This window comes from Parastagonospora nodorum, assembly GCF_000146915.1.
Source record: "Parastagonospora nodorum SN15 chromosome Unknown scaffold_10, whole genome shotgun sequence".
Lineage (NCBI taxonomy): Eukaryota > Fungi > Ascomycota > Dothideomycetes > Pleosporales > Phaeosphaeriaceae > Parastagonospora > Parastagonospora nodorum.
The window spans coordinates 733,545-757,275 of record NW_001884558.1 but is presented as its reverse complement, the minus strand read 5'-3'; the positions used below and the strand labels follow the sequence as shown (position 1 = coordinate 757,275).

General features: G+C 51.4%; 8 protein-coding genes across 8 annotated transcripts; 3 read left to right on the top strand and 5 right to left on the bottom strand.

Annotated features, from left to right (window-relative positions):
* Window positions 1-831: 831 nt before the first annotated feature.
* Window positions 832-2,594, bottom strand: SNOG_07017 (hypothetical protein; the record flags this gene model as incomplete). The annotated part of the gene is made up of 3 exons (XM_001797320.1): window positions 832-1,909; window positions 1,963-2,498; window positions 2,532-2,594. The coding sequence occupies 3 exons, from the start codon at window positions 2,592-2,594 to the stop codon at window positions 832-834; spliced, it is 1,677 nt and encodes a 558-aa protein (XP_001797372.1).
* A 1,495-nt stretch (window positions 2,595-4,089) lies between these two features.
* On the bottom strand, window positions 4,090-5,121 carry SNOG_07016 (hypothetical protein; the record flags this gene model as incomplete). The annotated part of the gene is made up of 1 exon (XM_001797319.1): window positions 4,090-5,121. The coding sequence occupies one exon, from the start codon at window positions 5,119-5,121 to the stop codon at window positions 4,090-4,092; it is 1,032 nt and encodes a 343-aa protein (XP_001797371.1).
* A 317-nt stretch (window positions 5,122-5,438) lies between these two features.
* SNOG_07015 (hypothetical protein) lies at window positions 5,439-6,703 on the bottom strand (the record flags this gene model as incomplete). Its single annotated transcript, XM_001797318.1, has 2 exons — window positions 5,439-6,518; window positions 6,575-6,703. 2 exons carry the CDS (start codon window positions 6,701-6,703, stop codon window positions 5,439-5,441), a joined length of 1,209 nt encoding a protein of 402 aa, XP_001797370.1.
* Window positions 6,704-7,187: 484 nt separating this feature from the next.
* Window positions 7,188-11,985, top strand: SNOG_07014 (hypothetical protein; the record flags this gene model as incomplete). The annotated part of the gene is made up of 7 exons (XM_001797317.1): window positions 7,188-7,196; window positions 7,250-7,336; window positions 7,420-7,846; window positions 7,932-8,568; window positions 9,124-9,185; window positions 9,232-11,199; window positions 11,255-11,985. 7 exons carry the CDS (start codon window positions 7,188-7,190, stop codon window positions 11,755-11,757), a joined length of 3,693 nt encoding a protein of 1,230 aa, XP_001797369.1. The 3' UTR covers window positions 11,758-11,985.
* Window positions 11,953-12,133, bottom strand: SNOG_07012 (hypothetical protein; the record flags this gene model as incomplete). The annotated part of the gene is made up of 3 exons (XM_001797316.1): window positions 11,953-11,976; window positions 12,025-12,057; window positions 12,083-12,133. 3 exons carry the CDS (start codon window positions 12,131-12,133, stop codon window positions 11,953-11,955), a joined length of 108 nt encoding a protein of 35 aa, XP_001797368.1.
* Window positions 12,134-12,408: 275 nt separating this feature from the next.
* Window positions 12,409-18,554, top strand: SNOG_07011 (hypothetical protein; the record flags this gene model as incomplete). Its single annotated transcript, XM_001797315.1, has 4 exons — window positions 12,409-14,471; window positions 14,556-16,866; window positions 17,141-18,379; window positions 18,432-18,554. 4 exons carry the CDS (start codon window positions 12,409-12,411, stop codon window positions 18,552-18,554), a joined length of 5,736 nt encoding a protein of 1,911 aa, XP_001797367.1.
* Window positions 18,555-19,338: 784 nt separating this feature from the next.
* Window positions 19,339-21,105, top strand: SNOG_07009 (hypothetical protein; the record flags this gene model as incomplete). The annotated part of the gene is made up of 2 exons (XM_001797314.1): window positions 19,339-20,171; window positions 20,247-21,105. 2 exons carry the CDS (start codon window positions 19,339-19,341, stop codon window positions 21,103-21,105), a joined length of 1,692 nt encoding a protein of 563 aa, XP_001797366.1.
* A 301-nt stretch (window positions 21,106-21,406) lies between these two features.
* Window positions 21,407-23,338, bottom strand: SNOG_07008 (hypothetical protein). The gene is made up of 4 exons (XM_001797313.1): window positions 23,108-23,338; window positions 22,570-23,050; window positions 21,792-22,518; window positions 21,407-21,738 (listed from the first exon to the last, which is right to left on the bottom strand). Exons 2-4 carry the CDS (start codon window positions 22,881-22,883, stop codon window positions 21,550-21,552), a joined length of 1,230 nt encoding a protein of 409 aa, XP_001797365.1. The 5' UTR covers window positions 22,884-23,050; window positions 23,108-23,338; the 3' UTR covers window positions 21,407-21,549.
* Window positions 23,339-23,731: the final 393 nt, after the last annotated feature.

Below are 23,731 nucleotides of genomic sequence, written 5' to 3'. Positions count from 1 at the left end.
TCTGCTCTTCTTACGAACATTACTGCACAGGCCTAGGAGCGGCAGTATTTTAATTGCCAGTCGGCAACTCTAGCGCCACAACAACTGGGGTACACTGTGGTACAACTCATCTTTGCAGAGCGAGATAGGTCATACTTCGGAGGCATGCCCCTGTGTTCAATATTTGTAGATGTGTTCGTGTAATTTGAAGATTTTGCAGAGTTGTGCGTAGCGTACTGCCACTTGTGCGAGTTGCAATTTCTTGCCGAGAAGTTTTTCCGCGATCTTCGTGATTAGCTAACTTGGCTTTGCGCATTGCCCTCTTGACTGGGTCTGCAAGAGGGGAGGTACTGCAGTAAGCTCGACGTCGTGGAGAGGAACAACTTAATATCAAGAACGATAATATTAGTGGTCGGCTTATACGTGTACGGTTTTGGAACAGCAGACGATCGAGCAGGAGATAACAAGGCATCCCGTTCGCTCAGCTATTAAAGCATCATACCGGAGAGTTAGTAGTTAAGTAGGTGACCACTCCCGAATCTCCTCTGTTGTTTGTTTTTATTTTTGCAAATTTTTATGGTCAGAGTGGATGGTAAGGACCCATGACTCGTTTATAACGATGTTTCGACTGAGGTTGATACAACTATGCTAGCAGAGAGTTTCCGCGTCTTTGCTCTAGAAATACTTACTATGGGGAGGTATAAAAGTCTAAGAAGAGGCGCGGACTTGCATGAATATGCAATCGTGTAGCTTGAACTTTGAAATTTGATCTTGTTCGCTACATATCAAAGACGTAGTAGATTCTAGAGCCCATTGCAGACGATTCTGTTCACACTATGCCTTTTGTCCATGTTAAGACTGTACAGACTCGACCTGAACTTGCTTGTCTTGAGCCACGCTCGGCTTGCGACTAGATACATTTTCGATATCCCTTGCCGTCGCAGTCGTTGCTCCAAGGCCATTCTCATCTCGCAATCTTGCAAAGTTTTTCTCAGCTTCCCAGTTCCAGATACTGTCCGAAGCAAAGAGAAGGTCGATTTCCTCTAGCGTGCGCTGGTTGGTTTCCGGGTATAATGCCCAGACCATAGGGATCGTGATGGCGTTGCAGGCAGCAAAGATGTACAGCGTCTTCTCGCCGATCTTGTCGAACATGATCGGGCACAGGAGTGTAAGCCAACCATTACCAATTGACCAGCCCACCACACCCCAGGCATTTCCTTTGGCGCGGACTTCGAGTGGGAAGATTTCTGCGGGGTACAGCCATGGGACGGTTAACCATGTGGCTCCGAATACGAAGGTGAAGAGGAAGACCATAGATACAGCCGCGTTTCCGTATCCAGCGGCTTTGCTAGCATCGCCGTCGAGAGTCGCTTGCTGGCCGAGATAGCTGAAACCACCGGCAAGTGCCATTGCTATTCCTTGGCCGACAGAGCCCCAATAGCAGGTCCAGCGGCGTCCAATCCGATCGAGTGTAAACACGCAAATAAGCGTTGAGAACATGTAGAAGATGTTGTTGAGACCGGCAATCCACTGACGCTTGGAAGGGCTCATCCCAGCAATTCCAAATATCGTTGGAGCGTAAATTGTGACGCCAGCGATTCCAACCCATTCTTGCATGATCTGTAGCCAGATGACAAGCTGTACACGCCGCCCGGTGTGCAGTTTTCCGGAACCGATACCGAAAAGCATATGGCCGTAAGACTGGTTGGCGAGCTCCTTGCGCTCTAGTTCGCACGACTTAACGATGTCCTGGAACTCAATTTCAGCTCTTTCTCGATCTTCGCCTTCATCGCCACGAAGGCGACCGAGAACGTATCGCGCTTCGTCTTTTCGTCCCATTTTCGTGAGCCATCTTGGTGATTCTGGCATAAACAGGACACCAGCCATGAGACCAATCAGCATAGGAATCTGGAACGCTACAGGAAAACGCCTGGAAAATGTTAGCCTTTGTGTCGGTCAAAAGTGGAATAGTTGTGATCTTACCAGATAAACGAAGAAGTACCGTCTCCATAGAAAGAACATCCATATTCGAGCCAATAAGCAATCACCACACCGAGAATGTTGAGCGTGAACTCAATAGCAATAAATTGTCCGCGAGATTTGTGCTCCGCAGTCTCAGTCGCCCACACAGGAACAATGGCGTTGAGAATGCCTGTACCCCAGCCGTTGATCAACCGGGCGCAAATCATCCATGCTGCATTCATGGCAGAGCATTGCAAGCAAGCGCCTACAATAGCAACTGCTGCGCCGAAAAAGATTGTCTTGATACGTCCGTAGCGATCGCCAATAGAGCCACCGACAAGACATCCAACAAGGGTTCCGAGATAGTAAACGGAGACAATTCCGCCTTGGAGCAGAGTGTCGTCTACAACAACGCCGCCGTCAGGCCCTTTATGGCCAAAGCCCATGCGCGTGTAATATTCGTATGCGGTATTGACACCGCCCATCATTCCTTGGTCATAACCGAAGAAGAGGATGGACAAGCCGGCAATGCTGTTAATTCTATTGTTCTTCCTTAGCTGGCACCATAAATTTGTGACGGTGAAGCTTACGCGATAAGCAGGGTTGCGCTTCTCCAGGCGATGTACCACATTGAGCCTGTGAATCTTGTCCATGGTGGGCTATAGTGAATGACGTATCCACCTGCTCCTTGGGAAGATGATATGGTGAAAGAAGCCAAAAGGCGGTACGTCTTCGATGCGGCCACGGCAAGGCACTATTTAAACACATCTACCACGCCCAAGATCTGGATGAAATCAGGCACATGACGGGGTAAAAACCAAGCGAGTGGAGACCCATGGTGAACGGATACTACCTGTCCATGATACCTCCTTGCAGCCATGCCCAACGGCAGAAAAGACGTGCATATCGTTGTGCATACCCCAGAAGATCCTCGCAGCGCACCATGAAAAAGCCGTGATCGAGCCGTTGATGATTCTTGGCGGGGAGACAAGATCGTGGTTCGGCATCCCTGATGCGGGTTGGTGCGAAGCGGTGATTGGCTGAGAATATTCAGCAACGTCACTCGAGCATGCAAGGCAGGACAATCGAGACGAGGTCGAAATCCTATCCACGGGCTAATCGCTTAGTTTGTGCGCAGACATTGCGCTCAAATTCGTTGTTTGCAGATAATTAGCCATGGCGACGCTTTGACGCAGCGTGGGTTGTGGTATGCAGACCTTGGAAGTTTGTGGTGTTGATAATGTGGTTCCGGAGGGATACAGACAAATCTTGGGTGCCGATTTAAGCGTTCCTCAACCAAGACACAATCATGAAATCGAGCTACAGTTCAAACACTGCCGAGTTTGTTTAAGCGCTCTGGGGCAAAATCTTGGTCACATGGCTTGTTGCTTGAAGCCAGTCCCGGTTCCGCTCCGCTTTTGACGATTCAATCATCTTCGACTCGAGCCTCGCATGACTCAGTCACCAGCCTCCTCGCACATCCGACGGAACCGGAACCGGAACCGACTCAAACGGTGCTGTCTCTCGACAACCTCGGAAGTTCTAAATGACGGGCTAAGTTCCAATTGTCCCCTGCGAAAAGGAAGACTAGCATTGAGACGGCCATATGAAGACCAAAGGAGCTGCCTATCCAAGCATCCAATCACGAGCAGTACACACACCATCCTTGACCTGATTATTCATAGATGAGCCAGCATACGACAAGTTCCTCGTGCATTCAAACCCCATGCAACAGGCTCTAGACCAAGTATACGGGTGCTTGTGGCTGTGTGGCTCTTGCGCATGTCTCAATCACCAGAAATAAAGAGGATACGAGAGATCGTTGATAAGATAGGATCGAATCCACGAGACACCGATTTATCGAATTATGTTCCCGACATCCATTTTGCCATAGTCGACTCGAAGTATCTCTCATGCATGTGGCATACGCGTGTCAGGCACAATCACGCTCACACGGGCTGTGTAGACGTCTGCTCCACCCTCCAGGTCACCCTGTCTTTACTTCTTCTTCGCCTATGGCTAGCCTGAATCAAGACTAGTATTGTTGTTTCCAGTGTCAGCCAAAGAAACAAACGGCTGATATGTATTTGGTAGCGGCTACTGGAAAGGGAACCTTGCTACCCCCAGTGAAGCTACCCCGCCGTATCCTCACTCTTCTTTCGATTCCCCACGCTCAGGATAGTATCCGCCCGCAAACTCCAAACTTGCTCCATTAAACGTTTCCGTCTTAATTTCTTTCCACGCACTCCATGGCATCCATCCACTCCGCTCACTGACCTTGACTTCAATCGTCGCCAAAAAGCTCTCCCGACAATAGTTCGGCCTGTGCCCATCCGGAAACGGGCTCGCGAGACCGAACCAGCCCGGCTCCTTTGGCGCTTGCGCTTTGAGATCGAGCTTGTAGAAGTAGTTCGATACGGAGAGGTTGAAGGACCGACTCGGCCAGTCAATGTCAACATTCATGAATGGTGAGAAGATATTGAGGTAGGATACCGAGAAAGGTGGCACGAAGTCGAGGTTGAGAGTGGGTGAACGATAACCAAGCAGATATGCGGTTTGGCCTAGGATCTTGCCGCCAGCGAGGCATACACCTTTGTTGTTACTTGCGTCCCAGGCCTGGACCCACATGTGCGCGTCTGGGAAGCTATTTGCCCAGTTCTTTTCTTGGTGAAAAGTTGCGCGACCTCTGCGGTCGGCTGGCGGAAAGTTGTCTCCTAATGAGGGGATAGACAATGTGAATGTACAAGGCGAACAGAGCGAGTGGACGTGCCAGTGGAGTGGGAGAGGGAGCCGGATCATCCATCCTTCGGGAGTGGACTTGTCTTCCCGCCATGCTGTGTAGGTGGTGCTTTCTACTTCGAAATTCCAATCTTCGGCTTTCAGACTGTACGAACTTGTTCCATCGCCTTTGGCACGCATGTATCCTAGGCCTGGTATGCGCAGCTCGAAAGCCTTAGTATTTACATCCGTGGTCACTCTCTCAATATTGTTGACGAAGTGTTCGCGCTGAAATATGGGTTTGCCGGATGTCGGATAGTACGTAAATGATACCATATGTGGCCGTTTGAAGGCATTTGGGACTGAGCAAATGATGAGGGCAATGTGCGATCCGCTGGACAGGTCGAACTTTGAGTAGTATCCTTCGAATTTTGAGCTTGGATGGGGTGCGTAGTGCTCCATGGTTTGTGAATGTCTGCGATACGATGATCTTAGCAGTTGACGTAGCATGGACAAGTACGAATATCCATGTGTGATTCTGTACTCCAATAGTCGCATGAGGCAGTCATGACGTAGGCTGGAATTGGTCTTGGCGAATCATGGAAAGGCAGTGTTTTTTGGCCATCTGTGTTCTGCGCGTTATCATACCTGGTGCTAGTGATATCTTGATAATGCGCAATGTGTTGAAATAGCTACTCTATCTCGCTTCGACGCGTTGGTGGTCCTCATGATAATGCCTAGAGCATCCATACGACTAAGCGAACTGTTGCTTGCAGTGGTTACAACTCGTCCTTGACACTCTCATCCTTCTTGCTGGACCTTGCCTGCTCAATCAAGCCTTTTCGCACAATGCTCGTAATAATTTCGTAGGCGACCTGTGCAGCGGCCAGGCCAGTGGTCTCAGCGGCCCCATCATATGCGGGACTGACTTCGACAATGTCGGCACCAACAACGTTCATGCCTTCAATTCCCCTCAAAATCCTGATAAGCTCTCGCGTTGTCCAACCACCTGGCTCCGGGGTACCAGTTCCAGGAGCAAGACCGGGGTCAATTACGTCGATATCGATGCTCAAATACACGGGCATCGTCGTCCCTACACGGTTCATGATTGACGTGATGATACCGCTTGCACCAATGTCATCGATATCGTCTGTCGCAATGCGAATCCAACCCTGCTGCGAATCGTCCTCGTAGTCCGCGGCGTCGTCGCCGGATAATCTCGTTCTTAGACCAGCGTGTACGCTCGAGCCATTCGCGATCAATCCTTCAGTGGACGCAAACCAGAACATGCTGCCGTGGTTGAAGAACGATTGAGTTGAAGGATCCTCCTTATCGATCCATGCCGAAGGGTATTTCGCAGGGTGCCAGGTGTCAAGATGCGCATCGAAATGAACTACAGCAATTGGCTGCCCATATACCTCCTTCAACGCCCTTAGTGCCGGTAAAGCAATGCTGTGATCGCCGCCCAGCGTGAGGAGCTTCGGCCGCTTAAAGTACCCGACTCCACTGTCCGCACTTTTCTCTGTTGGTGCGCGCTTGCCAAGCTCGAGGAACGCCTCGCTCATCTGCCGTAGAGCAAGTGCATTATCAAAAGGTGTGACAGGTATGTCGCCGCAGTCAACAATTGAAGCCCACGACGTGTACGGGTTGAGGTTCGCTCGTGGATTGAAGCCACGGAAGGAGGTCTGACGTGACGACCCAGCACGGATGGCCCGAGGGCCAAATCGTGCACCTGGTCGGTAGGATACTGCTGTATCGAACGGCGCACCGAGGATAGCGATGTCGTACGTGGTTTGTGGATGTGTTAAACAACGCGTGTGTGGAAGATGGGCGAAAGTCGAGATACCAGAAAAGCCCCACTAGGAATGATCGTCAGTTACAGTTCATGTATGAAGCACTCAGTTACAAGACCTACATCAGTTCCCCACTTTCTTTCCAGCTCATCTAGTCGTTCCTGTGAGAATTGCTCTTGGTCGTGAGCATGATGCGAGTGTGACCGCACAAGAACTGGAAGAGCCAGGGATGCTATGCTATGCCACAACATTACGTAGAAGATTTTGATCCGAGAGAAGCTAAACGAGAGTAGAGGAAGGACTCATACTTGTAGTAGAGCTCCATTGTCGTAGGGCGCCAAATTATGTAACGGTGCGTCTTATCGATGTTGTTTGAAGTCATTCCGCGACCGGCGCTGCGGGGCATCCCAGAAGGGCAAGTCCATGCTGAGAGGACCGGCAGTCAACATGCTAGGAGCAAGGGCAAATCCGGAGGACCAACTTGGTTATTTCAAAGGAGCGTGAGTAAGGCGACCGGGACTCCCGGTGATGTGAGATGAGATGGAAGTGCGAATGACGTCGCGTGCGCACGTGTCAGCGCTGCGACTTCGCGTTTCGAGCTAGCCAGAATCGCGTGCTCATCATCTTCCAACATCACCACCGTCCAATATCGTCGCCTGCCAGGTACAGTTGTTTCGTGATTGTACTTGTTCCATTCGAAGTCAAGAATCTCCGTAGTTAGAGAGCACGAACATCATGCCCGAGGTCAGCACGTTTTATACCATCCTCGCAATGACACGATGACTAACAAGTCATAGATCGCAGAGATATCGCGCATTGTACATTACTTGAAGAGGTATGTCGTCGGAAAGACGATAGGTGCAGTCAAGACCCAAGAAGATGATGTACGTTCCATTGCTATCAACACCCAGATACCAGCCCTGGAGGTACCAACGCATTAGGTGACCGAGGGCTAACGCGCGAGTAGATCATATATGGCAAGGTTGGAACCTCAGCATCCGCCTTCCAAAAAGCGATGACAGGGAAAAAGATCCTGGATGCGCGACAACAGGGCAAGTACTTCTGGCTGGTCATGGATTCGCAACCACATGCCCTCATGCACTTTGGCATGTCAGGCTGGATGAAGTTTAGCAACGACGACTCAGCATACTACCGGCCAGCCAAGGCCGAGGAAGAAGAATGGCCTCCACGGTACTGGAAGTTTGTGCTTGAAATGAAAGAAGACCCGAAGATCGAAGTCGCATTTGTTGATCCGCGAAGACTTGCGAGGATACGGCTGGTAGACGCAAAGGCTGAGGACATGAGGAACACAACGCCGTTGAAAGAGAATGGGCCTGACCCAGTGCTTGACAAGGATGTCTTGACTGTGGAGTGGCTTGGCAAGAAGCTGAGAAGCAAAAGGGTACCCGTGAAAGCATTGTTGCTCGACCAGGCGTAAGTTTTGGTGCAAGAACCACATCGCCTCATTTAACTAACCAGAAACTAGCAATATTTCCGGCATCGGCAACTGGGTTGGTGACGAGATCATGTACCAGGCCAAACTCCATCCAGAGCAGTACAGCAACACGTTCAGTGACGAGCAGATTAAGCAACTGCATGACGCGATGATGTATGTCTGCGATACTGCAGTCAAGCATCTCGCTGAGAGTGACAAGTTTCCTGCGGATTGGCTGATGAAATATCGATGGGGAAAAGGAAAAAAGGATGCAAACAAGCTGCCAAATGGACAGACAATCAGTTTTCTCAAAGTTGGTGGCCGGACCTCTGCCATTGTAGCGAGCGTGCAGAAGAAGACGGCAGCTGTCGCAGGCGATGTTTCTGAAGGTGCTGAAGATGACGCCGAGGTGAAGGAAGCTAAGCCAAAGAAGGGCGGAAAGAGGAAGGCGGTGGTCAAAGACGAGGAAGACGAGGAGACGGCATCTGCGAAGCCTAAGAGAGCGCGGAAGAATATGGTGAAAGAAGAGAATGATAGCGATGAGGAAGACGGACCCGTACCGGCTGCGAAGAAGCAAAAGAACGTGGCCAATGGAGCTGCGAAGAGGGGAAAGAAGGCACAGGAGGTCGAAGTCAAGGCCGAGGACACGAGCGGGCGTCGTCGATCTGGCCGTCTTTCGAAGTGATTTGATCTGAAGAGCTCTCTGGAATTCTTGTACAATATCCTATGGACGCTGCCAAAACGTTCCTGTATACATGCATAGTAGATCAAGTGGGGTCCGTCCGGAGGGCTTGGGCGGCTATACATAAATAAAGAGGGTGATGATCCAGAATGATATCTCTCAGCTACCGAGACCTTCACAAAAGCATATACATTCGCAGCATGCTGGCTAGGCAGCTATAGAAGGAATGAAGACAAAACGCGTGAAAATATGAGAGCACGTGCCGATCGAGGGTCGATTTCCACGCTAGCGGTCATGGAGCACCGACATCGAATTTCAGAGCTCCCCACACTGGCGACGTCGCGCAGCTCAAGCATCCCACCAGCCACCATTGTACGCGCGCCGAGAGTTCTATACGCTATGGTCTACACTGTCTCGTGGATCATCTCAACTCTCCCATCCCCCCTCGCCGAATAATTATTCGCCTTTCCGACGCTGTTAATTGCGGCTGGGAGCTCTCCATAGCCACCTCCATTGCGCATTTAAAACAGCACCATGCCACAGCCACTACCCAGCAAGGAGCAGACGCTCTTCAAGTCTCTTGTCAAGTTCTACGAGGGCAAGCAGTACAAAAAGGGTGCGTCTTGAGCAACTGCGTCACACTCTGAAACTGACCCCACCAGGTATCAAAGCAGCGGATCAGATTCTACGGAAACATCCCAACCATGGCGACACACAGGCGATGAAGGCCCTCATCCTGAACTCTCAAGGCCAGGGTGAGGAAGCTTTCAACCTCTGCAAGCTAGCGCTCAAGAATGACATGAGGTCGCACATTACGTGGCACGTCTACGGCCTGCTGTGGCGTTCAGTCAAGAATTACGAGGAGGCGATCAAAGCATACAAATTTGCCCTCAAAATCGAACCGAACTCGCTCAATATTCTCCGAGACCTCGCTCTTCTACAATGCCAGATTCGCGACTTCGAAGGGTACATCGAAAGCAGGCGCAAGATGATGCAGGAGCGCCCACAATTGCGACAGAACTGGACTGCGCTCGCTATTGCTCACCATCTCGCAGGCAACTATGCTGAGGCAGAGAATATCCTGAAGACGTACGAGGAGACGTTGAAGCAGACCCCACCCAAATCCGATCTCGAACACTCCGAAGCCACACTATACAAGAACATGATAATAGCCGAGTCCGGAGATACCGAGCGCGCGCTGGCTCATTTGGAGGAGGTTGTACGGAACAGCTTGGATCGCACCTCTGCTCTGGAGATGAAGGCACAATACCTGCTTCAGCTTGGAAGGAACGAAGAAGCCGAAAAAGCCTACAGAACACTTTTGGACAGAAACAACGAGTATCGTGCTTACTATGATGGGCTGGAAAAGGCGCTTGGTCTCAGCCGCACCAATGAGGCAGACATCGCCAAGCTCAAGGACTTGTATGACTCGTACGCGAAGAAGAGTGAACGCAATGACGCGCCCAGGCGGATTCCCCTGGAATTCATCTCAGGAGATGACTTCAAGACTGCTGTGGACGAGTATCTTAGACGCATGCTGAACAAGGGCGTTCCTTCGACATTCCCGAACATCAAATCGCTTTACCAAGATGCAGAGAAGAAGGCTGTTATCGAAGAGCTTGTGCTCGGATATGCTGCGGAAAAGCACGCCAATGGTTCTGCGCAAGGCGAGTCCAACGGCGACACGTCAAAGCGTTTCGAGCAATCCGTGCTCTACTTCCTCGCGCAACATTACAACTTTGCCCGGAGCCGCGATCTGAAGAAAGCAACGGAATACATAGATCGGCTGATTGAGCTAGACCCGAAGTCGGTGGACTACCATCAAACGAAGGCGCGGATACAGAAGCACGCTGGTGACGTCCAGAAAGCTGCAGCGACGATCGAGCACGCTCGACAACTCGACGAGAGGGACCGCTACATCAACACAAAGTGCGCCAAGTACCAGCTCCGGAACAACGAAAACGAGAAGGCGCTAAGCACCATGAGCAAGTTCACGCGCAACGAAACAGTTGGCGGCCCCCTCGGCGACCTTCACGACATGCAGTGCATGTGGTATCTGCTTGAGGACGGCGAGGCGTACCTCCGAAAACAGGACTTCGGCCACGCACTCAAGCGCTTCACCGCCATCGCTGACATTTTCGACGTATGGCATGAGGACCAGTTTGACTTCCACAGTTTCTCGCTGCGCAAGGGCCAAATTCGTGCGTACATGGACATGGTCAGATGGGAAGATCACCTCCGCAATCATCCGTTCTTCACACGTGCAGCCATCCAAGCCGTTGAGATATATCTGAGACTCGCCGACGACCCTAGAATATCAAACCCGGAGCAATATGACCTAGAGAAGATGGAACCCGCAGAACGCAAGAAAGCTGAAAAGAAGGCGAAGAAGGACAAGGAGAAGGCAGAGAAAGCCGAGGCAGATAGGAAAGCTGCTGCTGCTGCGAAAGCAACAGCCAAGGCGGATGATGGCGAGACCAAAAAAGAAGACACAGACCCGACGGGCACCAAACTGCTGCAAACCAAAGAGCCATTAGAAGCAGCTTTGCGATTCCTGCGGCCTATGCTCGAGCTCAGCCCTAAGAACGTCGAGGCTCAGAACGTCGGCTTCGAGGTCTACCTGCGGCGCAGTACGTTCTGATCTTGCGTGAACTTTAGGAAGTTTTCGCTAACATATTAAAACAGAGAAGTATCTGCTCGCCCTGAAGTGTCTCCAAGCTGCACGCGAGGTTGACCCCGAAGACCCCACAGTGCACGAACAGAGCATCCGCTTCCGTCAGACAAGTAAGTGTCCTCCATGCCTTGTCAGCGATCTGCTAACCGAGACAGTCGCGCAACTATCTGAACCTCTGCCATCACAAGTATCGCAAGTCATTAATGAGACATTCACCACACCCGCAGTTGACGCTGACCTTAAAGCGTACAACGATTCCTTCCTCCAGAAGCACCCCGAGAGCGCGTCACATCTTCAAGCTGCCTATAATGTCCGACACATCCTTGACAGCACCTCCAAGTCCCAGAACGAGCAGGACTTGATCAAGGTTCTGGATCTCCCCGATGTTACGATACAGCAAGCACTTGCCGGGTTCGGGCTGTTGGAGGAGTGGAGGAGTGAGAAGCAGGTCAAGGACGACTATCGGGCGAAGGCCGCCGGTCGGTGGAGCGAGGCGACTGTTTTCAAACAGTAGAAGTGCCAACAAAACCCCCGTTTATTATTCCATGTGTACGAATTGCGCCGCGACTACATAGGTACCATCTCAGGTCTCATAGCGTCTGCCTCATGATCTTGGGATTAGTGCATAGCATAGCATAACGCATGTGCGTTTGTAGTGCGTCCATGAGCACATGTAAAAGCAAACTACAAATAGACAGAATAATTCTAGTCAGTGCTTTTGCAGCACCTGGCACTGCATTTTGAGTGTATGTATGTCTCATCCCATCTCATCGGCACTCACCTCATGTATGTCTTCTTCCTGCAAAACGGCTACCTGCAGCGGTCCAGCCGTCTCTTACCTTGGTAGACGGCCCTAGCACTGAGCGTGCCTTTCCTCTCGAGGTAGACATTGCTCTCCTTGTCACGTTCACGTTCACCAGTTGCCAAACATGTCTCAACGCGCGGCCAAGTTTGCTTTGTATTCACTCTCACCGCATGCCGGAAGGCGCGCTCCGACCGCACCTTCCGCGATAAATCTTCTTCTGTACCACAACACCCCCGCTTTCAACACAACGACGCACAAATCAACGCGGCGGCACACAATTTCGACCACTTACTACTGTACACCTTGCACGCTTTTCTACTTTACGACAAGGAGCACGCGTTAGAAGCACCTTCGAGCAACATGGCTGATCGCAGTCGCGGTCGTGGCCAGCGTGGACGAGGCGGCCGTGGACGAGGTCGTGGCGGTACCATTGCGGGACGCGAGAACCATAGCAGGCCCTACACATGCTTCGACTTTCAGAATAAGGGAGTCTGCAACCGCAAGAGCTGTACTTACACGCACGATCTTCACTCAGATGGCCAGAAGTTTCGCAACAATAGGCCAGCCCGAACAACTGAAACCTCAGGGCAACAACAGGCGAAGAAGTCCTACAGTGCTTGGAAGCGTCATCTCAGCTCCGAGCCAAGCTCAAGTCGCACTATGCAGCGGCTGTGGGGAGGTGCACTCAATATTCTTGAAGAAGGCGACCGGGACCTCTCTCAACAGTTACCCAAGGATCTGGACACGGACGACCAGGATCATCAAGGTCGTCATCACATCGGCGCAATCTTGAACATGCGAGTACGAGATAGCGAAGCGGCGCAGCACGTGAGAAATTGCCAGCAATTTCTCCTCACTATCACCCACTCATCCATGCTGGACGGCCTTGCTGTAGATACATATGTCGGCTCTATCTACAACTTTGTCAGCGGTGCCAATGGCACGAGGGCCATACCTTTCTTTCAACACATTTGCGAGTTACTGACCAGCTTACGTACGAACAACGATCCAGATGCTTCATTGGATATACTCGAGTCTACGCTGGTTGCTCTCTCGGTTGCTCTCCGGGAGTTACTGAAACGCGAGTCTCGCGCACGCTTCAACGATGACCTCAAAGCCTTAACCGATGCTCTTGGGGCGGCCGGGACTACCTTTGCCCTGGACGGACCTTCAGTTGCATCTACTATTGTTACGAACAATGTGCGCTGCATACGCGATATGTTAGCTCGCGCAAATGGGCTGCTCTTCACAGCTTCATCAGGAGAGAACGGAGATTATGCGCGCATCAGCAAGACCTCGTCCTACCCACGCGATTTAGTACTGCCAAGTAACCGCCACGACAACGATAAGCTAGACATGGCTCAGATTGTCATCTTTCCTACTCGAGACGAAATCATGAGCGATGCGAAAGAATTCTTGCCTTTTACGGATCCAGACCAGCCCCATTTCCTCGAAGATCCTACCCAGCGCCACATCGATACCCATTTCCGCCTATTCCGGCACGACAAGTTCGGGGAGCTTAAAGGCACATTATCAAACTTGATGCAGATTTTCAGTCGCGATCCAAATGCTATGAACAATCCTCGTTTCCAGCATGGCGACATGCGAGCATATCGGTATGCCGGTGTGCACATAAGCCGGGTAGTATTTCAACGAGCTTTGGAGATACAAATGTCTTTCCCCTCTCCGCAAAAAATTGCCCTCAAGTCGTTTGCTGCACAGGTCAAATGGTGGGAAGAATCGAAGCGTCTAGAGAATGGATCTCTGCTCTCATACGTCTGGATCCAGAATGAAGTCGTGCAACATGTGTTTTTGACACTTGTGAGAAAAGGTGCAAAGGATGAAGATGGCCAGGAGATCATACACAGTAATGGTCTTTTCACCATCACTGCTCAGTTGATGACACAAGACAAGGCGACTCTGGAGCTCTTGATGCGAGCTGCAGCAGGTCGATGTCAGGGTATGCTCCTTGAGTTCCCCAAGGTTATGCCGGCTACTTTCGTGCCGATCCTTGAGAATCTACAGAGCATGCAACGCACCGGTGGTATGCCATTCTACCAGTGGATCGTCCCTGCCCGTCTTGAGGCATCGTCGGGTGTCAAGACCTGCCATGATATCCCACCACCACTTTATGCACGGCGCGCTGGATTCAGCTTCCCTTTGAAGATAATCACGATCGACGATGACACGAGTCTTTGTGTTGGGCCTACTGCTACCTGCGACGACGACGATCTTCTCGGCAAAATCGAAGCCAAGACCAGTCTGGATCGTGGTCAATGCTGTGCTCTTGTAGCTGCATTGACACGCGAATTTGCATTCATTCAAGGCCCACCCGGCACAGGAAAGAGCTACTTAGGCTTGCACTTGATGAGGGTGTTGCTGGAAATCAAGGCGAAAGCAGGCCTTGGCCCGATATTAGTCGTGTAAGTGCATATTACCCATTAGCGTCCCTATCTACTGCTAGGACTTCCGTATATGTTAGAATAGAATCGCTGATATGGTTACAGATGCTACACTAATCATGCCTTGGATCAGTTCCTTGAACACCTCGTCAACGTCGGCGTCACAAAAGTCATCCGGGTTGGTGGACAGAGCAAATCGACGGTGCTCGCAAATCATAATCTCCGAGAACTCAGGAGATCTGAACAGAACACTAGATCGGAAAAGTATTCTGCACACGACGCTTACAGCAGGCTGGATAGCTACAAGACAGATGCGAACAATGTTCTCAATGGTCTACGACACATGCGCAACAGGCCTGATTGGAGTGATTTGGAGCAACACATCTCCGAAGAACACAAAGAAATGCATTGCCAGTTTAGCCAAATGGACGATGAGGGTTTCAAGATGGTCGGACGTCATCCCTTTGATATCTGGAGCAACACGGGCGCCTTTCCAACCTTTGCGCCGGCTGGCTCACCACCACCCATCACGGCCCTTGCCAACATCCTCCGGAAAGCGGCTACGAACGTGTATGCTCTTACATTTCAGGAGAGACAATTACTGATTCGCCACTGGGTCGAGGAGATACACGAAGCAAAAGTTGGAGAGTTATATGAAGTTGTGAAGGGTGCAGCCAACACACAGAAACATCTAGATAACGTTCACGCGGAGGCTAGCCGTCGAGTCTTGCAGGGAGCTGATGTCATTGGACTCACTACTTCAGGCCTGGCGGGCCGTATATCACTACTCAAGCATGTCGCTTGCAAGGTTCTGATCTGTGAAGAGGCTGGCGAAATTCTGGAACCACACATGATATCGGCGCTCCTCCCAACAGTGGAGCACTGTATTCAGATCGGTGATCATGAGCAGTTGAGGCCATCAGTTTCCAACTTTGACGATCTTTCTCTTGAGAGCGAACGTGGAAAGAATCATCAGCTTGATAAGAGTCAGTTCGAGCGATTATCAGTGGGCATGGCTGGTAGACCTTTGGTTCCTGTTGCCCAGCTTAACGTGCAACGCCGCATGCGTCCCGAGATCTCCACACTCATTCGAGAGACACTCTATGCAAAGCTTGCTGACCACACTTCGACAATCAACATGCCAAATGTTGTTGGTCTGCGAGAAAATGTCTTCTGGCTGGACCATACCCACCTCGAAGATGACGGACAGATGGAGGTTCAACACAGCAAGTCCAGGTCAAATTCATGGGAGGTACAGATGGTACATGCTATGGTCCGCCACGTTGTTCGACAGGGTCTTTACAAGAGCAGCGACATTGCAGTCTTGACGCCTTACACTGGTCAACTCCAAAAGTTGCGCGCGGCCATGCGCAATGACTTCGAGATCGTGCTAAGCGAGCGCGACGAAGAAGCACTCGAGAAAGATGGCTTCACTATCAGCAACACTCCGCAAGACCAGCGAGTCGCTGCAGCAGCGGAACAGGGCAGAAAACCTCTTGAAAAGAAGCAACTTTCTGACCTCCTTCGAATCGCAACAGTCGACAACTTCCAGGGAGAAGAAGCCAAGGTCGTTATCATATCGTTGGTGCGAAGCAACAAGGCGCAGAAGGTTGGTTTCCTCAAGACCTCGAACCGCATAAATGTCCTCCTCAGTCGGGCCAAGCACGGAATGTATATCATTGGAAATGCGGATACATACACCACCGTCGACATGTGGCAGCATGTTATCGGAATGCTACGTGCAAAGAATTCAGTGGAACCATCTCTGGGTCTATGCTGCCCCCGTCATCCCGAGAAAGTCATGGAGATCTGTGAACCTGAGGACTTCGCCAAATTCAGTCCTGAGGGAGGTTGCCGAGAGGCATGCATCGATCGTCTCGACTGCGGACACAGCTGCCTCGCTAGGTGCCATTCGAAAGCCATGCACGCCGCATTTCACTGCGAAGAACCATGCGAGCGGTCTCACGAGCCCTGCGGCCATTCTTGTCAGAAGCAAACTTGCGGCGAGCCGTGCGGGAAATGCATGACCAAGGTCGACAACATCCGGCTCTCTTGCGGTCACATTCACAATGGGGTTTTCTGTCACTTGACACTTGATCTTACAAGCATCTCATGTCACGTACCAGTGTCGAAGCAGGTCCTTGGTTGCGACCACGATATTGTTGTCAAATGTTCTCAAGATGTTACGAGCCTAGGCTTTCGATGCCCTGAGCCCTGCAAATCAACATTGCCCTGCGGCCACCAATGTCCCGGATCCTGTGGCCATTGCAAGAGCAAGACTGTTGACAACAAATCAGTGGTGAAGCATGCGAAATGCATGGAGAAGTGCCACAGGAAGATGGGCACGTGTAATCACGCCTGCGGTCGTTATTGCCATGACGGTACCGACTGTGGTTTGTGCCAAAAGCCTTGCGAGGTGAGTATTAATATTAGCTGGATGAAGCGTATCACTGACAAGTTTGAAGGTACGATGCAAGCACAGCAAATGCCCCCATAAGTGCCACGAGCCATGTGCCCCCTGCAGCCGCAGCTGCGAGTGGTCCTGCGAACATCAGGGACGTTGCAAAATGCCGTGCTCAGCTCTCTGTGACAGACTGCCTTGCGATGAACGCTGTACAAAGGTGCTCCCCTGCGGCCATCTGTGCCCTAGTATCTGCGGTGAAGCTTGCCCTGCCAACTGTTGCCAACAGTGTGGCATGAAGATGGACGAGAAGCCAGATATGCTCGAATTGAAGTCCTACTCCGATATTGAGCTAGATGAATCACCTATTATCGCTCTCAGCTGTAGTCATTTCTTCACCATCGAGACCCTGGATGGCCACATCGATTTGAAAGAGGTTTATGAGCAAGACCCTCGGACCGGTCACTACATTGGAATGCGGGAGAATTCTCAGTTAGCAGTCAACATACCGCAGTGTCCATATTGCAAGACGCCAATCCGCCAGTTCGATACACAGCGATACAATCGACTCATCAACAAGGCCGTCATCGACGAAATGACCAAGCGCTTCATTGTCAGTAGCCAACAAGAGCTATACGAGTTAGAGACCAAGCTCGAGGAGCTGAGGACTGAGATTGAGGTCTCTCGCAAAACAGTCGTCCCTGACTTCACGATTCCTAGGGATCCAGGTGCTGCGGGACGCGCCCTCGAAAACATGAGGTATTGGCTTATCACATTAGTAGAGAATCGATACGCAGATTCTCAGCGACTTGAGCAACGCGTCACGTCTTTTCAGAAGAGAACGGCCACAAAGCATCAGCCTGCAAGCAAATTACACCAAGCGACCCTACATGCTCTCGAGAAGAATCCTGGTCTCGACAGCGCCTTTGAACGCCTCAACTTGAGTTCTTCGGTTCCGGCAACACAACAGGGAGGCGACGAGCGTATCAAGCACGGTGGACATTTACTCTACCTCAAGGTCCAATGCCTCATCCTCGAAGACAAGTTTGCGGTTGCTCGTTCGATCAAAGACAAAATCGCCGCTGAAATCACAATGCCTGATGCGCTAGGCGGTCTCCTGGTCACGCAAGCTGGAGTGTATCTCAATAATTGCATCAATTTGATCGACGGCTGCAAAGCTGACAGCCTTCCGAAGCTCGCGGTTGAGGCGACGTTGTACTATTCACGCGTTGCGCAGCTTTTGACCTCATCTGGTCTCGCGAATGATGAAGATCGTAAGCAAGTCGAAGCCCACCGCGAGAAGGCAAAAGAGCTCCTTGAGCAAGCAGCGACACTCTGCGAGCAGCCATTCAAAGGAGCAAAAGATTTGGTCAAGGCAGTCGAGTACTCGCTAAGGCTGTTGGGCAAGGAATTTTATGCAGATGTGTCCAAAGAAGAGATCGAGGCGATTAAGAGGGCGATGGTCACGGGACCTGGGGGTATCGCGACGCACTCGGGACACTGGTATAAATGCGTAAAAGGCCATCCGGTAAGTCTCTCTTTCTTCCTTTTCATTAAAAGCCAGCCACTAACACTTGTAGTTTGCAATCGGCGAATGCGGAATGCCTATGCAGCTTGCAAAATGTCCAGAGTGCGGATCGCCCGTTGGCGGACAGAATCACAGCGCAGTTGACGGCGTTACACGTGCGACCGAGATGGAGTGATGGCGGTATGCAGATCGCCTCGAAAAGAGCAAAAGTACATATTAAGCATGCAGGGATGGAGCGTTATGGGCTGTACTCCGCGAAGAGTGTGGTAAAAATAGGAGGCCTTACCAAGCGTTCAGCAACGATTAAGTTCCGGCTTTCGTCGGGTTTCCTCATCAGTGTAGTGTGCTTTTACTAGTCTCGATGTGTGCTTACATACGCCTCAGCTATTCGTACACGCCATACATCGTTCCAGTGAGACCTAAGCCTTGCTCAGCAAAATTATCAGAAGCGAGACGCCTTCAATAGTACCAATCGATCCCATGGACGTTGATCGGCCCCCGAGGCGCTTCCAGCACTCTGATCTTGTAAGGCGCCCAGCGTAGTATTGGATAGTGAAGTGTAGCCTTGGGTCACTACATGCACTGTCATGGTGTGGCTCTTCAAGTGAAGGTTTGTGGGCTATATCCCCACCGTGTCTCTGCTACTTCCATTCACTCAGTCTTGTCTTCAACCATCAAACGCATGCCCCTCTCTCGTGAAACGTACCATTCTAAACCTGCATACTCAGTCGCCCTCCAGTACATCCTCACGTTCTAGCAACTCTGCCAAAAGGCCATCTCAGCCTTGTCCCTCTTCTTAAATGTCTTCCAGCCCCAACCATATTCCTCCCCACATCCTCTTTACCAATTCCACTTCCATCCACACAATGTGCGGTTAGAGCTACCTAATCATCGGCGCCGGACCCGCTGGAGCTTCTCTCGCATGTTTCCTCGCCCGCCAAAACCTCCAAGGACTACTTATGTCCTCCACCCCCGGCCCCGCCAAAACTCCTCGCGCACATATGACCAACCCTCCCGCTCTCGAATGCTTGCGCGACCTCGATCCTTCGCTCTACGAAGAATGCCTTCGTCTCGGCAACGGTGACGAAGTCATCCGCCACTACCGCTGGTGCGAAACAATGGCTGGCGAAGAATACGCGCGCAACTATGCATGGGGAAACGGCGAGCGAAAGGGCGAGTATGATTGCATCAGCCCGTGCAAGTATTTGGATTTGCCGCAGAGTTTGCTGGAGCCTGTATTGTTGAAGTGGGCAAGTGGGAATGGGTGGCGTGTACGGTTCGATACGAGGTTGTTGACGTTTGTGGAGGAAGAGGAGGGGGATGAGAATGGGAGGAAGATCTTGGCGAGCGTGGTGGATGAAGTTATCGGCGTTGAATACAAGATTCGGACGAAGTACCTCTTCGGCGCGGATGGAGGGCGCAGCAGTGTTGCGAAGATTTTGGATCTACCGTTTACGACGCTTTCAGGAGGGGGTTTTGCGTACAATGTCCTCCTCAGCGCAGATATGACGCACTTAATGACACATAGGCAGGGCAACCTGCACGTTTCGTTGCGCTTGGAGAAAGATTATCCGTTCGTGGGCGTCATGAGGCAGGTAAAGCCGTGGACTGAGTGGGTGTTTGTGTTCCTTCCAAAAGGGCCGCATGCTCCTAACCCGAAGAGGAGTTTTGAGGAGTGGAAGGTAATTGCGGAAGATCTCATTGGAGATGATAGTGTTGATGTGGAGATTCTGGATGTCAGCGGGTGGGTGATCAATGAGAGTAGCGCAGATGTGATAAGCAAGGGGAATGTGTGAGTATTACCTGAACATGCCAACATGCACGGAGGTGCATTTCAGATACGAGAAAAGAGACTGACGAAGCGCAGCTATTGCCTAGGCGACGCCATCCATCGACACCCACCTACACTTGGCCTGGGGTCGAATACGTGCATCCAAGATGCCTTCAATCTCGCTTGGAAGATCGCGATGGTAGAGAAGAAGCTCGCACATCCATCCTTGCTATCTACCTACAACACCGAGCGCCAACCTGTCGGGGCAGACTTGGTCACTGAATCTAACGACATCCTCCGTATGGACGTCGGTTCCTGGGGCATACTCGGCCTCCAACCCTACGGCATCAGCGAAGAAGACATGAAAAAGAACAAGCTTGGTCTCATAGCTAATACCAAAGAAGGAAGAGAGCGCAGAAAGGCGATCCGTGAAGCAACCAAATTGCAAGATCGGGAACTGCACGCTCTCGGAACCGCGATGGGCCAGAGATATGACTCTTTCGCCGTCGACGCGCAGGACGAAGTGGAAACCTTCAGACCGTCACAGCGGGAGATCGAGAGCCCACAGCAGCACTACGAACCAGGCACTTACCCTGGCCGTCGACTTCCGCACGTCTGGCTCGGAAAGAAGGTTGCTGGTCCGCTCATATCTACGCTGGACATCGCCGGCAAAGGCCAATTTACATTGTTCACCAGTATCGGAGGAGAGAACTGGAAAGAAGCAGCTCAGTCCATCAAGAAGGACATGGGTGTTGACATCAAAGTCGTCGGGATCGGATACGGCTTAGAGTGGGAAGACACGTATCTTGAGTGGGCGGCCAAGTGTGGTGTTGAGGAAGATGGATGCGTGCTTGTTCGGCCCGATTTGTTTGTGGCCTGGAGGGCTCATGAAAGTGGCCGGGAAGTGGAGAGACTTGGGAAGGTGATGAAGAAGATCCTAGGGTATGCTAAGTAGAATGGGGTTGCGGCGTTGTCTGGAGCGCCTGAAGAGGGCGATGAATTATGGTCAGACCGGACAGCGGCGTAGATCATGTCCGAAGATTAGGCCGGGGAAATTCAATGAGGAGTATCGCTCCTGAGAAGGTATTGCATGTGCGCTTGGCAGGGCAACACATACATGCTCCAGTGCTAAGCCAGCGAGAAATAATGAGCGACACTTGGCTACAGATTATCAACTCAACAGGGTAGTTCAACATCAAATCGCCTCAGCAGGTCATCATTTGTTCACATTTATAGTTGCACATTGCTTCGAAATGTGGTAAATCCTCAATTGATGAACTCTTCGTGTTAACAAAGCAGTCCAGAGCACAAGGTAGCACTAAAATATCATCCAGTTGGCAGCACCATGCTTTGCATGTGAATCCAAATCTTGCCCAAATATCTTGAAGGAAAAGTCCGTTTACTCGTCGGCCTCTGCGTCGACTTGAGTCTTGGTCCAGTAACGGGCGTCGACCTTGCGCTTGAAAAGGATGTCGATCTCTCGGTAAGAGCGGTTCTTCATCTCTGGTACGAAGAAGTATGCCAAGACGAAGCAGACGAAACCAGTTCCGGCCCATACGTAACCGCACTTTCCGCCGAGGTTGGCTTTCTGTTCGGTGTTAGCAATGTTCGACTCAAAAATTGGAGGGAGAGAAATCTTACGTCAGGGTTGAGCATGTAACTCGCGAGGAAAATGCAGGGAATGTTGACAATGTAGTAACAAGCACGTCCCACTCCGGTGGTCAGAGGCCTGAGGCGGATGGCGGACGTCTCTCCGATAATGACCCAGGATGCGGGCGCAGGTCCCAGCGTAAAGAGCACGGAGACAATGAGACCCAGAGACGCTTGTGCCAGAGAGGCTGCGTTGGATACAGCAACAGAGCCGGCGATACCGAGGGCGACAAGGAAGCATACGTTGATGAACGAACCCCAGACGTAAATGGTTCGGCGGCCAAGGTAAGATGTGAGGATCCACGAAAGCATGACAAAGATCCACTGGAGAGCGGATGTGATAAGACCCATGGCGAAGGCAGTCTTGACCGACATGCCAGCCTGCTCAAAGAAGTAGACGGCCTGGTTGGCGATAAGGTTACCAGTAAGGTTCTGTGCGGCGTACACACCGCACACAATCGAGGTTCGGTAGAGGTCACGACCCTTGAACAGTTCCAGGAGGTTAGGCTCCTTGAGCGACTTCTCGAGATCGATGGTACGGCGCATCATGGCAACAGCCTCGCTAAGGTTCAGCCTTGATCGGCGTCCAAGGCGTCCAACTGCGTGCTCGGCTTCCTCGAGACGTCCCTTGCGGACCAACCACCAAGGCGACTCGGGCGCCATGTACATCAGGATAGCGAGAGGAGTTGGGAACATCCACTGAAGCGCAATTGGAATCCTGAATTTCAGATTAGCAAGGCGGTTGTTTGTTTTTAGCTAGAAAACGCACCTGTACGCGCTGGCGTCTGTGTAGCTTTGGTAGTAGTATGTGACACCACCGACGATCATCGCACCAATGGCCCAGAACATTTGCAACATCTGGGTGGCGGGAGCTCGCAGCTGAATTGGTGTGATCTCACTGCAGTATGCTGGTGCATTGGCAATGAAAATTCCCCATGGAATGCCCTCGAGGATCTGAGATAGAAACATGATCGGAAGCGACTTGGCAAAGTAGAAAACGAAGATGAAGCAGTTCAAGAGCATAAGACCGGTGATGGTGGCCCATCGGTATCCGATCCTGCTGGTCAGAGGACCAGCCAACATAACGCCAATGTGAGTGCACCAAGTGGTCCACTACATTGGATAGCGGATTGCCAGCTAGCCTCGATAATGTACTTCTTCTTGACCTCGCTGTATACACCAAAATCGTTGGCGAAAGCCGGCAAGGCGACGAAACTGCCCATGATGAAAACGCAGTACGCTTCCATAATCTATGGGAGAAGTTAGTTGCCGTTTCTGTGGGTGCAAGCGGAAAGGATATTTCTTACGATGGTACAAGACATGACAAATGCCCATGTAGCAGCCATGGGATACGCCTTGACAGCTTCAAGCACGCCCATGTCATGCTCTGCGTTCTCGGCCTCGATGGCGGCCATCTTGTATTCTGCAGCTTTCGCCGCAGCGTCGAGATTGTGGGAATCATCGACATGCTCAATGGCCTTCTCGACCTGAATGTCTTTGGCCACCGCCTTGTCGTCGGCGTGCAGGTGGTCAGCCATGATTGCTGATATGGGCCTATACTACAAAAGTGTGGTATAGGGAGGATGTCAGGGAAAGAGTAGCAGAGTTCCGACGTTGATAACAAGTGGAGAGATCAACACCTTTTAAAGAACACAGGGTCAGAGGCCTAGCGCGCTGCAGTGGGACATTTACCGGTAGCCTCTAGGATCGTTTGTACTCTGTAAATTCCATCAATCACACGACCTCGCAACACGGAAGTCGTCCCGTGTGCTTTGACTTTCGCAACATCGTTTGCGTTTGCTCCCGCCGCGTCGAGGCGTTCATTAGCAGCGGTCAGCCCACCAGAATGGTCGGTAGCGCTCGTAGATGGCTGTCTCTTGGGAGGCCGGCGCTTTTTGCACGAATGGCGGTCGTGCGTCGCTCCAGATTTC